Source organism: Tympanuchus pallidicinctus, unplaced genomic scaffold, assembly GCF_026119805.1.
Source record: "Tympanuchus pallidicinctus isolate F22 unplaced genomic scaffold, pur_lepc_1.0 scaffold3, whole genome shotgun sequence".
NCBI classification, from domain to species: domain Eukaryota; kingdom Metazoa; phylum Chordata; class Aves; order Galliformes; family Phasianidae; genus Tympanuchus; species Tympanuchus pallidicinctus.
Window position 1 is genome coordinate 52,756,063 of NW_026294747.1, and position 16,171 is coordinate 52,772,233.

At 38.9% G+C, this 16,171-nt stretch overlaps 1 protein-coding gene across 1 annotated transcript in view; it reads left to right on the plus strand.

Annotated features, from left to right (window-relative positions):
* Nucleotides 1–16,171, plus strand: part of KCNH5 (potassium voltage-gated channel subfamily H member 5) — a 151,143-nt gene that overhangs the window by 92,060 nt on the left and 42,912 nt on the right. Inside the window, exons 8-9 of the mRNA XM_052696097.1 lie at nucleotides 3,543–3,742; nucleotides 15,141–15,393. Of these exons, the coding sequence (XP_052552057.1) occupies nucleotides 3,543–3,742; nucleotides 15,141–15,393 (453 nt within the window). The remainder of the gene's footprint in view (nucleotides 1–3,542; nucleotides 3,743–15,140; nucleotides 15,394–16,171) is intronic.

Sequence of the window (16,171 nt, forward strand, 5' to 3'; positions counted from 1 at the left end):
CCTGCAGCTGTTTTGCAGTCTGAGTGATTGTGTGGAGGAAAGGAGTAACAGAAAACTGCTCTGCTTTTAAAATAGCTCACACATTTGTATTTGGAGCTTATATCTAATTATGTGTAGTATCTAGAAAGCTGGATTTATGTCTAATCTCTCCAATGAAAGATGTAGCTTTTATAAGATTAATAAAATAATCTTAGAAGAGTGCCTAATACCAAAAATTCTTTGAAGAAGGTGCAGCTAGCTTCTGCAGCATGCAAAAATAAGCATCCATGTTTTTCCAGAACTGAGGCTTCACTTTCTTTGAAATTGACTTAAAAGTATATTGTATAACCTTAAATAATACTTTATCATAAAGCACACCATAGAGAAAATTTCATTTCTCAGTCAAGTCTTCAATGCGTGAAGGCAGATGTTCCTATTTGGATTTGTTTAACGTACAGTCAGGATAACAAGGGATCTGAAATACTTTGGGATAATTTCAGTAAATCTGAGTCTTCTTTCTTTTTTTAATGAAAATTCCTTGTTTTTAAACAGTCCTAAAGTTTTATATAACACTGTTGCTAAATCATGCAAAAATATTTTATGCCTGTATGAGTATAGTAGCGCAACACACATTTTAGACATAAAAATATGTACCACTTAGATCCTCCTATATAATTTAGGGAACACTTCTTTAACGCAGAAGAGTTAAAATGGAAATTAAGATAACAGTTGATCCATCTTTAGGACTGAGCAGAAATATTTCCACATCATTATTTTAAATGGATCGGTATGAAATCTTGTGAAGACTGTTTGAGATTTACCTGGATGGAGCAATTAAGTAAGTGAGCATCGCATGTCTGTAGGAAACAGAAGAATTATGGAGGTCTCTGACCCATTCAAGAGAAGATGAATAAATGGTGTCTGACCTAGCCAGTCATTTCAAGGAATCAGCTAAAGTAATTTCCCCTCCAGCCTGTGTGGCATCATTTCTTCCTTTTTGCTTGAGCTTCTCGCAAAAGGAGAGACTAAATTAAAACTATTGAAGTGTGTGTGTGATTTTAGAGATTGCTTAAATCCTCGTGCATTCAGGAGTCGCACAGTATTTTATAAGCTTCAAAACCTCTTGCAAATGATCTTTGCTTCCAATTCTCTCCAATTAAAATCCAGCCAAAAGTGAAAGGCCTTCAGTAACGCTCCTCTGCCTTTGTTTATTAAAGTTAGTGTCCACACCTGCCCCTGTGACATTTGCTCATTAAGTAAGTGTTGGTTTGCAAATTACGGGTCTCTTACAGAGAGCTTTGAGCTCTTATAAGCTGAGGAGTGCCCATTAGCAGTGCCCACACATCTCAGAGGCTGCCAGCTGTCCATGCAGAGAATAGCCAGCTGAGGAGCAGAACCAGCTCACCTCCCTGGTCCGGCCCCTCTCTGTGATGTTTGCTGCGCCCATCCTCAAGTTGTGTGCCTGTAAGCAAATGTAACTTGTATGCAGGCTCTGTGGCTTGTAGGCTTGTGAATTCTGGCTCACTGGAGTTCTATGGGATAATATTTCCATCAGATTTTGCAATCTTATTTATTCTGTCCTTAATTTCTTGAGCAGACGTGCTCTCTTTAGGTACAACTTTCCAGGATCCTATATTAAGAGACACAGAACTAGAATTTCTCTTCTGGCAGAGCATTTGCTACAAATATTCCCTGCCAAAGACTATTTTTGCAGAGGAGGGTGTATGTGCCATTTGCTTCAGACAAGCTGTTTTAGCCATGGCACACATAACTTTTTCCAGCCTGGCAAGTATCAGAGCTGAGTATTTTTTTTTTCCTTATCTAACAGGGCACTGTGTCACGTTTTCAATCAGCCTGTGTCTTTTCCTGGGGTTTACGTGGCCAGGTTGCACTGAGTGCACTGCCATTTTTATTCACGTGACAGAATGTGAATATAGCTCCAGAATTTAATACATTTCAGTCATGCAGAAAGGCAGGGTTGTGGGGCCAGTTCTGATTTCTCTTTACCTTTATGGTTGGAGTCATTTTAACACTGCATCATCAGAAGGTGAGAAAGGGAGATGTTCTGCGTTCACATATCTGATGAGCTGAGTTTGAGATAAATGAGCACATCAGAAGGATGAAGAATGTCACACTTGGAAGTGGTACTTTGTCAAGCTTGTCCAGCTGCAAAATCCAGAGGAGCAAAGAAAGCTGAAAAGAACCCAATGCAGGGAGCATCCATCCATCCTAAACTTTTCATGATATTAATGTTCATATACTCAGAGAAGTGTTGCTATCTAAACAGGTGGGCACAGAGATATGGAAAACCCTTTAGTGGCTAGCAAACATGAAACAATGATCAGTAAAGCAAGGGGGGGGGGAATTAATTGCCCTTTGCAGAGAGCTTTGTGCTCTTTAAAACTGAAAGCTTGTTCATCTACACTCCTCTCTGTAAGACCTTATTCAGTACAGTCTTGTCATTTGAGATTCAAAAAACCCCTTTGACTGTGATGAAACAGCTAACGTTGTATTTCTCATGAACTCCAGCGTCTAATTTTTATACTAATGTAGTGAAGCACAGTGCGATATGGAAATACACTTTTTTTAATATCGAATAGGCCTTAGGAAAGCATGATGTTTCTTTAAAAATGCCGTCTTTCGAGTAGGGATGATAAACAATATTAACTGTGAAACAGAGTGAGCTTTCTGGAATGATATAGACGTGTTGTGTTGAGGGAAGACATTATGTGCTGAGAGACAGAAAGCATTTTTCCTTTCACAATGGGTTATTCTTTGCCATTTCTGTTTTGTTTTGTTTTGTTTTAAATGCAATGTGGAAATGCATAGCTGAACTTCAGTATACAGTACCTCTGAGTAAAGATTATTAAAAATGACAGGCAGACTTCTGTGTATTTGATAATGTCAAGAGCAGAAGTGAAGTGCCATGCATTGGCATTATGAGAAATCAGAATAATTCTCTTTTCTGCAAAACCTGTGTTGCTTAATGGAAGAATGTCATTTTGGGCTTCCTTGCAAGGGTAATTATATTGTGACTCAATGAGGAGCTTTAAGCTTCCTTGGCTTTAAGACTATCTTTCAATCCACCACTGTTCATGATAGCATGAGCAAAGGTGTACATTTATGGTTTTGCTTGAGTGCTTTGTCAGATTTAGGCTTCAGATATCAACCGTCCTCTTTCAGAGTTTCACCGCATCGCTCTTGCAGTAGTGTACTGAATATGATGCCTTATCAATTGGAAAGGCTTACTCAGAACTTGTGGTTTTCTTGAATACAGCATGTCATTCTTTAGAACAACTCACCAGGCTAAGCTTGAAAGTAAAGATAGCATGTTTAGAAAGGGGAGAATCAAACCAGAAAAGAAGGTAATGCCAAGAGTGGCTTTGAGGGAGTGCTTCCTGCTCTGCCTTGTTCTCCTCTTGTCTTACTGGCCGTACACCTGGGAATTTCTATTGTTAGCTGATGCCATTTTTCTGTCTTTGAAATCATTAGTGACTGGCATTTTACTGGAGCATGCATATTTATTTTTAATTGTCTTTGTGATTTATTTTTTTTTTTTCCAGCTCTTCTTTATGCAACTATTTTTGGAAACGTCACCACAATTTTCCAGCAGATGTATGCCAACACCAACAGATACCATGAAATGCTGAACAATGTGAGAGATTTCCTAAAATTATATCAAGTCCCAAAAGGCCTTAGTGAAAGAGTCATGGATTATATTGTCTCAACCTGGTCCATGTCGAAAGGAATTGACACAGAGAAGGTATGAGTACATGAGGTAACAATTTAGATAGAGTTTGTATATATTGTATGCTTTCTTTGAAACAGAACTGTGTGACGGCATGTAACTTACTAACAAATTCTTAACTGCATGCTACTCCCTTATTATGGTTGTGGTTGGACCAAAAATGGAATGTTGTCAAAAACGGTGATTGTGCCACTTTGGAAATTTGCCTTTTATCATTATGGTAAATGTTTTCTGCTTTCTAGTCTTGCTTTGCCAAAACACCAAACAGTTTTAATGTACTTAATTATTGAAATCAACAGGAAATTCATCTTCAAATTATATCTGAGGACATAATTTAATGTCAAACCTACACTAATCAGTATTTTCTGAAAAGTATTGGCATCTGTGAGTTGCAATGAAATGAGTTTGATTGGTTTGGACCTTCTGCTGATGTCCAGGACATCGACATTCCCATCAGCCTAATTAGTATAACATTTAATGGCAGCAGAGATTGATCTTGAGCTGAAATCTCTCAACTAGAACTTAAGGCCTTTGGTTGCCAGGAAGATGCAGAAAATGTGGTAGTGTTGTCAGCTGTGCTGGGTGGAAGTCCTATCTGATTTTTGCCCTCAGAAAGGAGTGGTTATTCAGGTGTCTTCAAAGGTCTGTTAAGGAAAAGGTTGTCTGCACAGTGTCTCATCCATTTTCAGGTTGGACCGAGTGAACTGTCCTCCAAGCTTCTCTCTCTGAGAGGTGTGTAGTGAAGTCTACCTAGCTTTGGGCTGGATGTTTTAGAGAGTTGGAATCAGATGGTAGGGTTTCCACCTGTAGTGCCTAGAATGAATATTTTAAGATTTAGAATTGCTGGAGACTGGTGATGTTCCTTCGACATCTGTAGAGCTGATACACATCAGCTGAAGTTAGGCTCTCAGGCTCCAATTTCTATGAAGTTTTGCTGTCTGAGAACTTACAAAGCAATTTTCTGAGGGAGGGCAAGGTGTTGTCACGGCAAATTAATGTCCTAAAATGTACAGTGTTTACAGAGCTTTGAAGTTCTTGCTTTGTCTAAATCTATTGTGTAGTATGGGATGATGATGCAGTTTGTTCAGACATGCAAAATTAAAGTTGCTACACTGACAAATTTAATTTTACATCATGCTGGTGCAACAACAGTTATCATACTCATTTTCTGCAATGAAATTCAGTTTACCATACCAAATATAACAATTAATACAGATTTTGACTTTTTGGTTCAGTATGCCTCATTCCTTAATATGTTAATTTCTTATACACTAATACCCTAACTTTCAAATGCTGACTCATACAATGTTAGAAGTGAGCTTTTCTATTGTAAACTACAATAAATGCATTCAGTCTTAACAGTGTAAACTAAAAAACATGTGAAAATGGAACTTTCATTTGCATTTATTTCCTTGTAGTTAAGCCAGAATACTGTATTATTCTGCCACAGTTTCATTAGATTTTAATGATGCTCTGCAGTTAATGAGGAAAACCTATGCTTTAATTACTGAAATTTCCTTCCATAGTTTCCACATGTCCGGTTTTATAGCTTATAAAAATGCAGTTAGAGCTATAATCTTCAGCTTGTGGTAAGCAGTGTTCTCTGGTCTGTAAGACAGTAATGGCTGCTTAGCTAGATAATTGATATAGCTGTAAAATCTGTGAATTAGGTTTTTAACAATTTTCCCTTGGTAAAGACTTGCCTAAACTTAGGCCTGGATCCAAAACCTATTTATAACAGTGGAAGGATTTCAGGAACCTCTGCATCTGGACATCAGTATTTGGATCTAATCGAACTTCCCAGAAAAGCCAGTGTTGCAGAAGAACAGAGACGAGATAAACGTAAGAACTTGAGCATCGGTTTGAATATGTTGGTATTTTGTATCCCCTACAGCCTGCAAGTCTGCAAAAGCAACAGCACCAGCAGCCCTTAGTGCCTGAGCATCCCTGAGTCTGTATGAGAGCTTAAGGCAGTTTGCTTTTGGCTTCAGGACCTTAACTGAAGATTGATGTAGTGAAGATTGGTTTTGGAAGAAGGGTTGAAAGCTGTTTCATAACACAACAGTTTTCCTACCTTTATTTTCACTCTGGACGGTGTTGTGATATGCTTCACTGAGACAAATTAGAAAATGTAAATCCCAGCTGAGAGTTGAGGGGGACAGTGGTACAGTTCCAGAGGCTAGTCTTGTAGGGTGGAGCATTCCTCTTCCATTAGTTCCATCTTTATCCCTTCAAGTCCATTTTAAGCCACTCTGCATTTAAATTGAATCTATCTGTGCTAACCCCAGAGCATCAAGTGGATGGAAGCACGCTATAGAGACCTCCAAGGTACACAGGCTTAAATTTATTACCATTAACATAGTGAGGCTAGCAAGATTACGCTGCAACTGCAGCTGAGCTGCTAAATCCAGACAGTGCTCCAGTGTTTGTTGGAATAGGGGATTACTGACCCAGGTCTTGACTAGCTTCTCTTGCTCACCTTAGCAGCCTGGTCATTGCCTTAGAGGCTCCTTCCAGTCCGGATTTCAAAGCTCCAACAGTGAGATCCTACCCAGTCTGTAGTCCAGATATTTTTGGATCAAATGAGTTCCCATTCCAGTTCTTTTTAAGTCTTTCAGTAAGCTTATTATCCTGCAAAGCACGTATGCTCACAACACGTGGAAATTAGTGAAGAGTTTCTAAACTTTCCAGTTTCCGTCAGACAGTTTCCGTCATCCACGGTTGTTTTTAAACCTAACGTACATTATTACATCCTAAACTGTTCCAAATATACCTACACTGTCACATTGGAATGTGTTTTGCAACATCACTTGCCACAGATTTACAATACATTTCATTCAGTCACTCAGCATGTTGAAATGGCTTTGTTTTGAAATCTAAATTCGGAGGACAAGAAGATTAATATATGTAAGAAGTGTTACAGTAGGTTCCTATGGTGATGAACCATCCTAGCAATTTGAGGTATAAAAATAAGCACATGTATGTGCTTCTTTGATAACTAAAGATTTTAACTTCATGCACTTGAATTTGAAGTACAGCTTGATTGGAATTACTACCATTTAACATGTGTAGACGTGTTGTGTCAGAACTCGCATATCTACCTTTGAATGACACTTTTCTAAATAAGGTGTTAGCTAAAACCAGAAAGGATGAGTCCGTATCAGACAAGCAGCAAAGACAAAGTGGAAGTTAGCATGGAGAAAAATTAATGAAAATTTAGTCCTTGCTGCTTGTGGGAAATGTCTGTCTCAAACAGAACTTTGTTTTAAAGCTTCCATTGATTGTGTTTACATGTGGGAGAGGCGTTGATCTTCCACACCGAAGCAATGGTGCCTTAAGCACACAGATTAGACTTCACTGTTCTCCTCGGGCACAGCTCATCTTCAAATCCCATCTTCAAACCACAGCACTTCAACCTGTCTCTGAGTGTTCACAAATAAGGAATTAACAATGACACTAAAAGCATTAGTGTATTTATTATTATTACTTAAGGGGAAGCAAGTGGCCTATGATCTATAATCTTAAATCACTTGAACGTTAGAGCCCTGCTCTGACAGCTAGGATGATGTATGTAGTACATGCACATGGACTCTGTGTCCTGGAGTAACACTGGCTCAGACGAGATGGAATTTATTTTTACATTTAATACTGTATGTTTTGGAGTTATTCATCTAATAATGACCAAAATCATCAAAAAAACTAATAAACCCTTATATACTTAGACAGGATTTCTGACACAGCAGAATGTGTTTCCTGGGTTTGTTTTTTTTTTTTGAGAGAGGTATAAAACAGGCCAGTGCATTCTCTGCATATTGTTACTTTTAAGCAGCTGAAAAAAATCTGTAGAGTAGTAATCCATGAAACACATACTGAATTCAAACCTCTTAAGTTTTTATTGAAATCTACTAGGCAGCAAATGAAAAATTTATAGATATTAGCTCTTCTACGAGAAATAGGTCATTATATGTGAAAGCAGAACAGCCATTAACATACACATACAGATGTCTCAAGGTCTCATCTAATGATAGCATTCTGAAATGTCAGAGATTTTCTGTTCTTGACCTCCATGCTGCTGTATGGCTTAGGATTTGCTCAGAAAGCAATTAAATAAATGCTTATCATGTTTTAATAGTCAGTTTGTTCAGAAAAGCCATAGGTTGGAAGAAGAAAATGCTTCTATTTAGTCTGAACCTAAGCATCACTGGCAATTCAAATGAATGCCAATTCCACATTGAAATGACTGAAAAGGAAATCTGGGAAAGTAGTATTAAAACTATTCATTACTGGCCCACTAAGCTTTCATTTAGGAGAGATAGGTTTATGGTAAATAGACACAGTTTGTAACTTTATTAAACATTAGTCTACAAAGTGCAGCGCAGTTTAGTTATGTTTGTTCTCAGTAAGATTTTCAAGAGCTACAGTAAGAATTACCAACACCCAGAGAAAAACAGGGAAATCAGGCTGCCATTCCTACGGTGCCCCACCACATAGAGGTGTCTGTAATTGCTGGCTGGACTTTCTCCTGGATGACTGATGTACAAGGCTTCCAAGCTTCATGGCCAAAGAGATCTACAAAATTAGGCGTACAGCTACCCACAATCCCATGCTGAAGAGGGAAGGTAAAAACCATTTGGACAAGTATTTTTGTTTCGTTGTAGAGGCGAGGTTGTTGGTCGTTCCTTGCAGATCGGGACGAGGTGAACAAGAAGTCTCCCCTCACCTCAGAGAGCTGAGCTAGGACCAGGTACAGTTGCAATCCACGGTTGTTTGGAGAGCGGGCTGCAGGAGAGACGGTCAGGGTCTCACTGTCCTTCGCAGAGGTCCAAGCACGGGGTCTGTGCACCAGTGGGGCTTTGTGTTTCACCTTAATGAATGGTATGGATGATTCACCTCCAGTATGCATTGTGCAGAGCCAGAAAAGATTGTCCACAATCTTGGATGTGCTGAGTTTGGGTTGACGCAGGTTGAAATATGAACCTCTCATACTTGAGTGAATGCCAGTTCTATAAATGATGGCTGTAGGGCAGCTCATGAACTCTTTGCCTGGGGGGTAGAATCGCCTGCTGTGGATGGGTTGAGTGTTTCCCTGAGCATTACCACCAAGGGCATGTTGCTGATAGAGGAACTGTCATTTCCAAAGACCACACCTTGGGGAATGATCACATCTCAGGGACCTCCAGAGGTCCCTTCCAACCTCAGCATTCTTTGATTCTGTCTTCTTCAGATCTGTTTTCTTACAACTTTCCTCCTTGAACGATATTTTTACAAAATGCTGCCTTTTAAAAAATTAAGCCACTTCCAGCAGAAGCAGAAAGAAAAACTGTTGATCAATTCCATTCTTCCAAGGATGACTTTTGTGCCAAAAGTTGTTAATCTAAGCAGTGTTGTGACTTGATTCTTTGATGTTAACTATATTATTTCTGTTGTTTACTTTTCTTTCTGTCACCTAAAAAACCATAACTGTAATGATGAAATTCCCTGTACTGTGTTATCTTCTGCCTCATCAGAAAGTCATGATTGTGTTTGGGACAGACATTATTGCAAAACCAAACTCAATAAAACCTTTAACTGTACAGAAATTTAGACAAGTTGTGATCCATTACTTTTGCCCATCAGTGGATGTTCTTAGTGTTGTTCTTGCTGCGTTTTTCTTGCATTAGACAACTCAACATGTTCTGTACTGAAGAAACAGTTCAATCCTTACCGCAAATTGTGATACTTCTTATCTTTCTGCAGTTTTCCAGACCTTTAGCCGGATCCCGTTGTGTTTGACAATACTGAATTTAATGCACTGTAGAGATCTGCAGATAATTTAATGTCTCTAACGTCTCAACTAAAATGTAGTTAGCTTCGGTATTATATTCTACTAAACCTAACCATTGTGATCACTATTTTAGGTCATGTATCATTCATAAGAAAACAATTCAAGCTCAGCTTACTAAATTTGATTTTTCAGATCTGAGAGTTTAAATCCACGTGACTTTGGAATTTAGACAGTTAATTTAAAATGAAACACAGTGTTGCTGCTTAGATTGAGTTCTTGGTGCCAAGGTACTCAGTGATGTATTAAAGATTACCCTAATGCATGCAGGGTTAATAACTGCTCAGTTCCACACATCACCTTTGAGCTACTTCCAAAATTATCGGCTTATTACAGGAAAATGCTCTGTGATTTGCCCATCAGCTGTTTTCTTCCCTTTGTCTCTTTGGCTCCAGACCAGTGCAAAATGTAACACCTTTAGCTTGGTCTGCAAAAGAATTCAACACTGAAATGAGCCAAAAACTTCTAAAAATCTGAATAATTTGGTCAGGTGCTTAGAAGGCGGTGTGGTTTTTGGAAAGATCTGACCTCATTTACTGCCAGATACGGCTGAAAGTCCAGAAAATAAAAAGACCGATCTGGACGACGGCAGGATAGAAGCCATAGGAGTTTATTTATTATTGAAGTTGACATTACTGAATATCTCCAGTACTTGCTGCAGTTATTCATTTAAAAAACAGTCCTTGTTATTCCTTTGCTAAGACTGTCTAAGCTCTTCATTTGAACGTTAATCAATGTATCCACTAGTACAAGCCTGAGAAAGTGAGAATTTCGTGTGCTGAAAGAGAATTACAAAGAGTACATTTGTGATTCACTGGCTTCTGTCCTCTTTGTTAACAAATCTTAACAGATTCTGTAATATTTGCTAAGCCATCCCATGGTGTTTTCTAGCTGACAAAGATTTTTTTAAGTACTTAAACCCTTCTTAAAAGCTATTATTTGGACACATTCTTAATCTGTACAGTTTTTGTTTCGATTCATTTGCTTTTCTTTGAGTTCTTTATGATCTCTGTTCCCTGTAGAGCCCTTTGAACTGTGCAAGGGGCTTATCTTAAACTGCCTGAGTATGTCAAGGAGATGGATGGGAGAGGAAAAAAATCAAATTGAACCTCCTTAGGAATTTTATTTCCCCCTTTCCAGATTTTAAGTGGAAAAGATAGCAAAGTATTTTATGCCAATTCCCAGTGAGTCTTCCAGAGCTTTTCCCAATCTCTAGCAGCAACCAGGAGCGTTTCACTTACCACCAGCATTTTGGATATGCCATGGGATGTTCTAGTTACTGTGGCAGTGCTGAGTCTCCGCACTGAGTACACTTTGCTTTGTGTCAGCTGAGTGCCAAGGAGCAGTGAGTGCTTAGGACAGAGCTCAGCAATTTATACTGACTTTGAGGAGTTTTAATTTCCTACAAAAAGAAGGTAGGTGATAAATGTTATTCTACGCTTTACTTTGTCTCCTCTCAGCTTTATAGTGGTTCAGATCTTTGTGGATACACGTGTACTGTTCACGTGCAGCATGGATCCTGGCTTCTTCTAGTTAGAAATGCCACTTACACGACCAGATTTTCCTCTAGGGTGGTTTCAGTTTTCTCTTCCAATTTCGCATTGAAACTATCAGATTCTGGTTTTTTTAGTGATGTTTGGATGACTGTGAAGTCTGTGGCTACAGATTTGTTATGGAGCAGCTTCTGCAGCAGCACACAAGTATCAGGTCCCTGGGGGCAGCTGCTCTAAGTTGTGTGCTCCAAAGCCATCAGCTGGTAAAGCATTACAGTCAGCAGCCTTAATATCCTGACTTACTTATAAACTGCAGATTTCACCGAGAAAGGTCTTGAATCCTCTAAGGAAATTTCCTCTTCAAAAGCTTGTCTTGGTGGTTTCTAGATACACTGCAGAAACGAGGATTCAAACAAATGTCCTGGCTGAACTTTCATTCTGCTAACAAAAGTGCTGAAGGCATTTCGCTAAAAGAGAAATGATAGATTGAGCTTTACAGGTTATCTTCTTCCTTAAACTGAATTTCTTTTTACAATCATGTAAGTGCATTTGTGCACTGTAAGTGCAACCATAGGACCCACCTATGACTGCGTTGCTCTTCCTTTCTATCTTTTTAGCTGCATGCTAACTTGAAAATGCTGATGTCTCGTTTAAGAGCCTTTTACAAGAGAAATGTCTGATTCTTGTGTTACCAGTAAAGCATCTTTTTCAGAAGTTCTCAAGTTGAGGTGCTCATTTTATCATTTTCTGCTCTTGCTGCGGAAACAGGAAAATTACTCCTACTCTGTGTCACCAACAAACCCTTTTTACAGTATGGCTAAAAGTGATATCAGAGAAACTGATGGTTTCTTTGAGACTCCTCCTGAATTCCTGATGTTGGTATTTGTAAACACAAACAGTGTTGCTGCAAAGTCAGCTTGGAGCTCATGAAGACTTGTCCTTGCAGCATACACTAAACACGTACATTGATATTGAGATCATCTGTCTCTGCTCTTTTACTTCCTCCCATATGTGTGTCTGCAGTTGTCTTGATTGCTCAAAGCCTCTTTACCAAATATTTCAGCATTAAGCATTTCTTTTAATTTTGTCATCTGTTTCATTCTCTCAGATGCTAGATCTCAGTACTAGCAGAGTAGCAGGCAATAAAACTGAAGTCTTGTTTAAGAATATTCATCCCTGGCTAACTCTTGGATCGTTACTCATTTACTGTTGTACTTGTTGATAAGTGATATCTCCATGTATCTCCATTCAGTAATATGTCATTAGGAGAATCATGTTATCACGACATCAGCAAATTCCTGCATTATGCTAAGACTGGCTTTTTGTGTGCAGTGGTATTTATTCTGGCTCTTTATTTGACAAAGTGTGATGATAGATATGTTTGTTTTGACTACGAAAAGAGTAATGCTTTGAGCTCTCACATTTAATAACCCGTATTTAACTCTGTATTTGTGAGGAAGCAATATGCTTCTTTGCATCCAAGTTACTTTCATTTTGACCAGCTCAGTTCATTAGCCTTCAAAAGACGAAGGGTCTTAGAATATACGTGAGTCTTACAGTAACGTCTTCTGCAACAGTTTAATCAATTTCAGATGCATTTAAGGCATCGTTCAACTATTGTTCCTGCAGTTTGGAAGCTTAGAAGATAGAATTTGGAAATCAAAATCATGTGTATACGCACATTTTTGTTAAGAACAGTGTTGGACAATTCACAGCTCATGGCCTTGTTAAGTCAAAAGCAGTTACATTAGTGGAAGCATTAGAGACATGAAAAGTTCCTAACAATGATTTAGACCCAACAGGAGATAAAAATGTTAAAAATCATCAATCATGATGCCAAAGGAAGCAGAATTTTTTCATGCAGTTATTCTTGTGAAGAAGAAAGGTGGCATGTTTCTATTTGAAAATAAAAACGAGCTTTCTGTTTGATTCAGAAGTATCCAAATGTATTTTTTAAACTAGAAAAATGAAGGCGTCTTCATATTTCTATTCGTAAATGAGATAACTCAGGTGAGTGTAAATTTGTAAAGCTGACATTTGCTCCTCATAAAATTATGGAAAAAGTGATACAGAATACGTTCACCAGTGACTCAGAGAAGATATTATTACTGATGCAAATGATGGTTTATGGAGAATATGTCTTGTCAGATGTGTTTATTATTAATTTTTTATGATAAAACAGGCTTATGGTTTTTGAACCTGTTCTGTACAACACTTTGTTACAGAAAAATAGCATTAAGCAAAATTAACCTAGTCTCTATCAAATCAAATACAAACTAATTACCTGTGATATCTGGGAGGGTTGTTGTAAGTGAGACAAGGAAGTTTCCAAGGAGATACTGTGCATTACAGTGTTAGACACAAGAAGCATCATCTCTGTTGTTTATTCGAGACTGAGAGTTGACACAATTGTATTTTATAAACACCAAGGTGTGGAAGAGATTTCTGATGATTGCAAGTTTTTTATCAGAGCAAGGTGATGCGAACCACTGGCTATTAGATGAAATCCAAACAAAACACATTTAGTAACAGCATGTTTTAAAAGAGAGTTGTCCATTGGTACAACTAACCTATATAATTTAAAAGCATTAAATCAAGGCCTTCTAGACCATAATTTTACCAGGTATTTTGGGACCGAAATGAAAAGTGTGAATGAGCTGACCCATAATGGGAAGAAGTTAGTACATATGGTTGCATAACCCCTTGTGGACTGGGAAAGCATACATCCATGTGCAAACTTGCTGTCATAGTACAGAGAATAAGAGGATGAACTCCTCCTCTTTCACCCTTTTGCATTCATTATGTATTTGACAGCAAAACACTTTGATCTATCGAGACAAGAAGGGGTCTAGATTAAACTAGAAAATCATCATCGTTGTTTTCCCATTCTATGCTTTTGGATCTTCTAATAATACTCTACAATAGCTTGTTTTATACCTCTTCAGCGTTAAACAAAAATGAAAGTCGTGACTTTACTTCTGAATTAATATGCCTCTAAGTCTATTCAGGGTTTCCAGAGTCTCCCTCTGTTTGCTAATTTTCAATGTTAGTCAGCACACTGAAACCCAATGCCCCTCTCTCACCAACTGTCTGCAGAGCAAACTGCCAGATAAATTCCGTAGAATGAGGAATTAGGAAGTGCTGTTGATCTGCATTCTTCTTTACATGACTCTGAGTGCTCTTCATCTTCTTCCTTTTTCCATTATTTAACCTAGCAAAACATTACAAGGTTTTGTATGTTTCTCAGTGCAATTAGCTTCCACACAGAGAGACATGCATTTCAGAATTGTAAGGATGCTGGTATGTTTAGGAGGATGTGCAAATACTAAACATTTTACATGCCTAATAACACCCACAGTTTTCATTTTTTTCTTCAGGTGTATTTATTTTACTGTTTCAATAGGGAAAGCTATTGAAGGTAAGGACTTAATTAAAGGCCTTATTTAATTGATCTGCAGTAAATACATCTTCACCTTTGCTGGGCAGTTTTCATTCGCCTTTACTTTACATTTCATAAGGTTTCCTAGTACTTTCTTTTTGCTCTAAGCTCAAACTCTTTGGGTTTTCTAGTCTGTAAGCCCTCCTGGGCAGGTTACTTACTGTATGTCTGTACAGTGCTGAAACAAAACCCTAGGTGTGTTTGGATACGTGTTGGTAAGTGGTCACCTGCATCAACACTTCTGAAGATTAGGTTTCCAGATGCGACTAAATCTCTTGGTTTGGATTGTGACTGGTCTGCCTTTGCATATCTTCAGGCTTCTTCAGCTCTGAGTGTCCATCCTGTGCTCCTGCAGGGATTGAGCATAGCAGTGGGTGGATGGTCTAGGCACCAAGTATGGAGGGACAGAGACAAAGCAGTGCCACCTGCAATTATGGAAAACAAGTGTGAAAGGGTAACAGAATAGCACCACACTTTTACCTGTGTTCTTTGAAGCAGTAGATGGGTAGAAAATTAATACTACCTCATTTCAAGATAAAACTCCCACCAGAAGCTTAAGATCCACCCAGACGAAACTACCAATTCATTTATTTCATAAAGCGCACGCTGCCGCCCTGCCACGTTCCCAGCTGATTGTTTTTTTGTCTTTCTTTCATTCAGGTTCTCTCGATTTGCCCAAAGGACATGAGAGCAGATATTTGTGTGCACCTAAACCGGAAAGTTTTTAATGAGCATCCTGCCTTCCGGCTGGCCAGCGATGGCTGCCTGCGAGCCCTGGCCGTGGAGTTTCAGACGATCCATTGCGCCCCGGGGGACCTCATCTATCATGCTGGGGAGAGTGTTGATGCTCTTTGCTTCGTGGTCTCAGGATCCCTAGAAGTCATCCAGGACGACGAGGTGGTGGCTATTTTAGGTACTGTGATCTCTACTGTGGACATGGTGGTGCTTGGGATACATTTGAGTTCTGTGTAGGCTTGAATATTTGCTACTCTTGCCTTACGTCAGCTGAGACTACAGGAGGCTAGAGGTTATCATATGATAAGGATGTTAGTTCTCAAGAGATACTGCTCTAGGAGCAAACCTTTCATTTTTTATTCCATAGAGAATGCTTGTTCTGCCTAGTATGGTTCGCTGGTCACAGCTAAAGTGTCCCTAAGCAGAAGAGAATGGCATGTTTTAAACATTCTGGTAGAGGAAATGCACAGTGTTTTATATCTGTCTCTCAGGAGGATTTCCACATTAACCTTTGCACTGGGCTTTCCACTTGTCTGTATTCTAGCCAAGAATAATACCTTCAAACAGTATCTTCAAGGAAGCAAAACTGTTGTTAGTGAATAAACAGTTCAGTGCGTCTGTGTGAAAAAATAGAGGTGCACCATATATTCCAGCTTGATTCATGAGAATTCTGAGTGTTGGGGGAGCTCTATGTTAAACACCCCACCATTACTCTGGAGTGTCTGGTTTGCCAGGAGTAGGTGGGAATTAGCCAAATGCAGACCCCCCACTAACTTATGTGGGATTGGGAATTTTGTAGCAAAAGGTGGAATTGAGTGGCCAGCACCAGTGCTGAGACAGGACTTGTCCTCAGAGACATAACAGTATGGATGAAGAATGAATTGCTCTCCTTGGAAAGGGTCCGTCTTGGCTGTTCGTAACAGATCTGTTTACTGTAGAACTCATCTCTGTTGAGC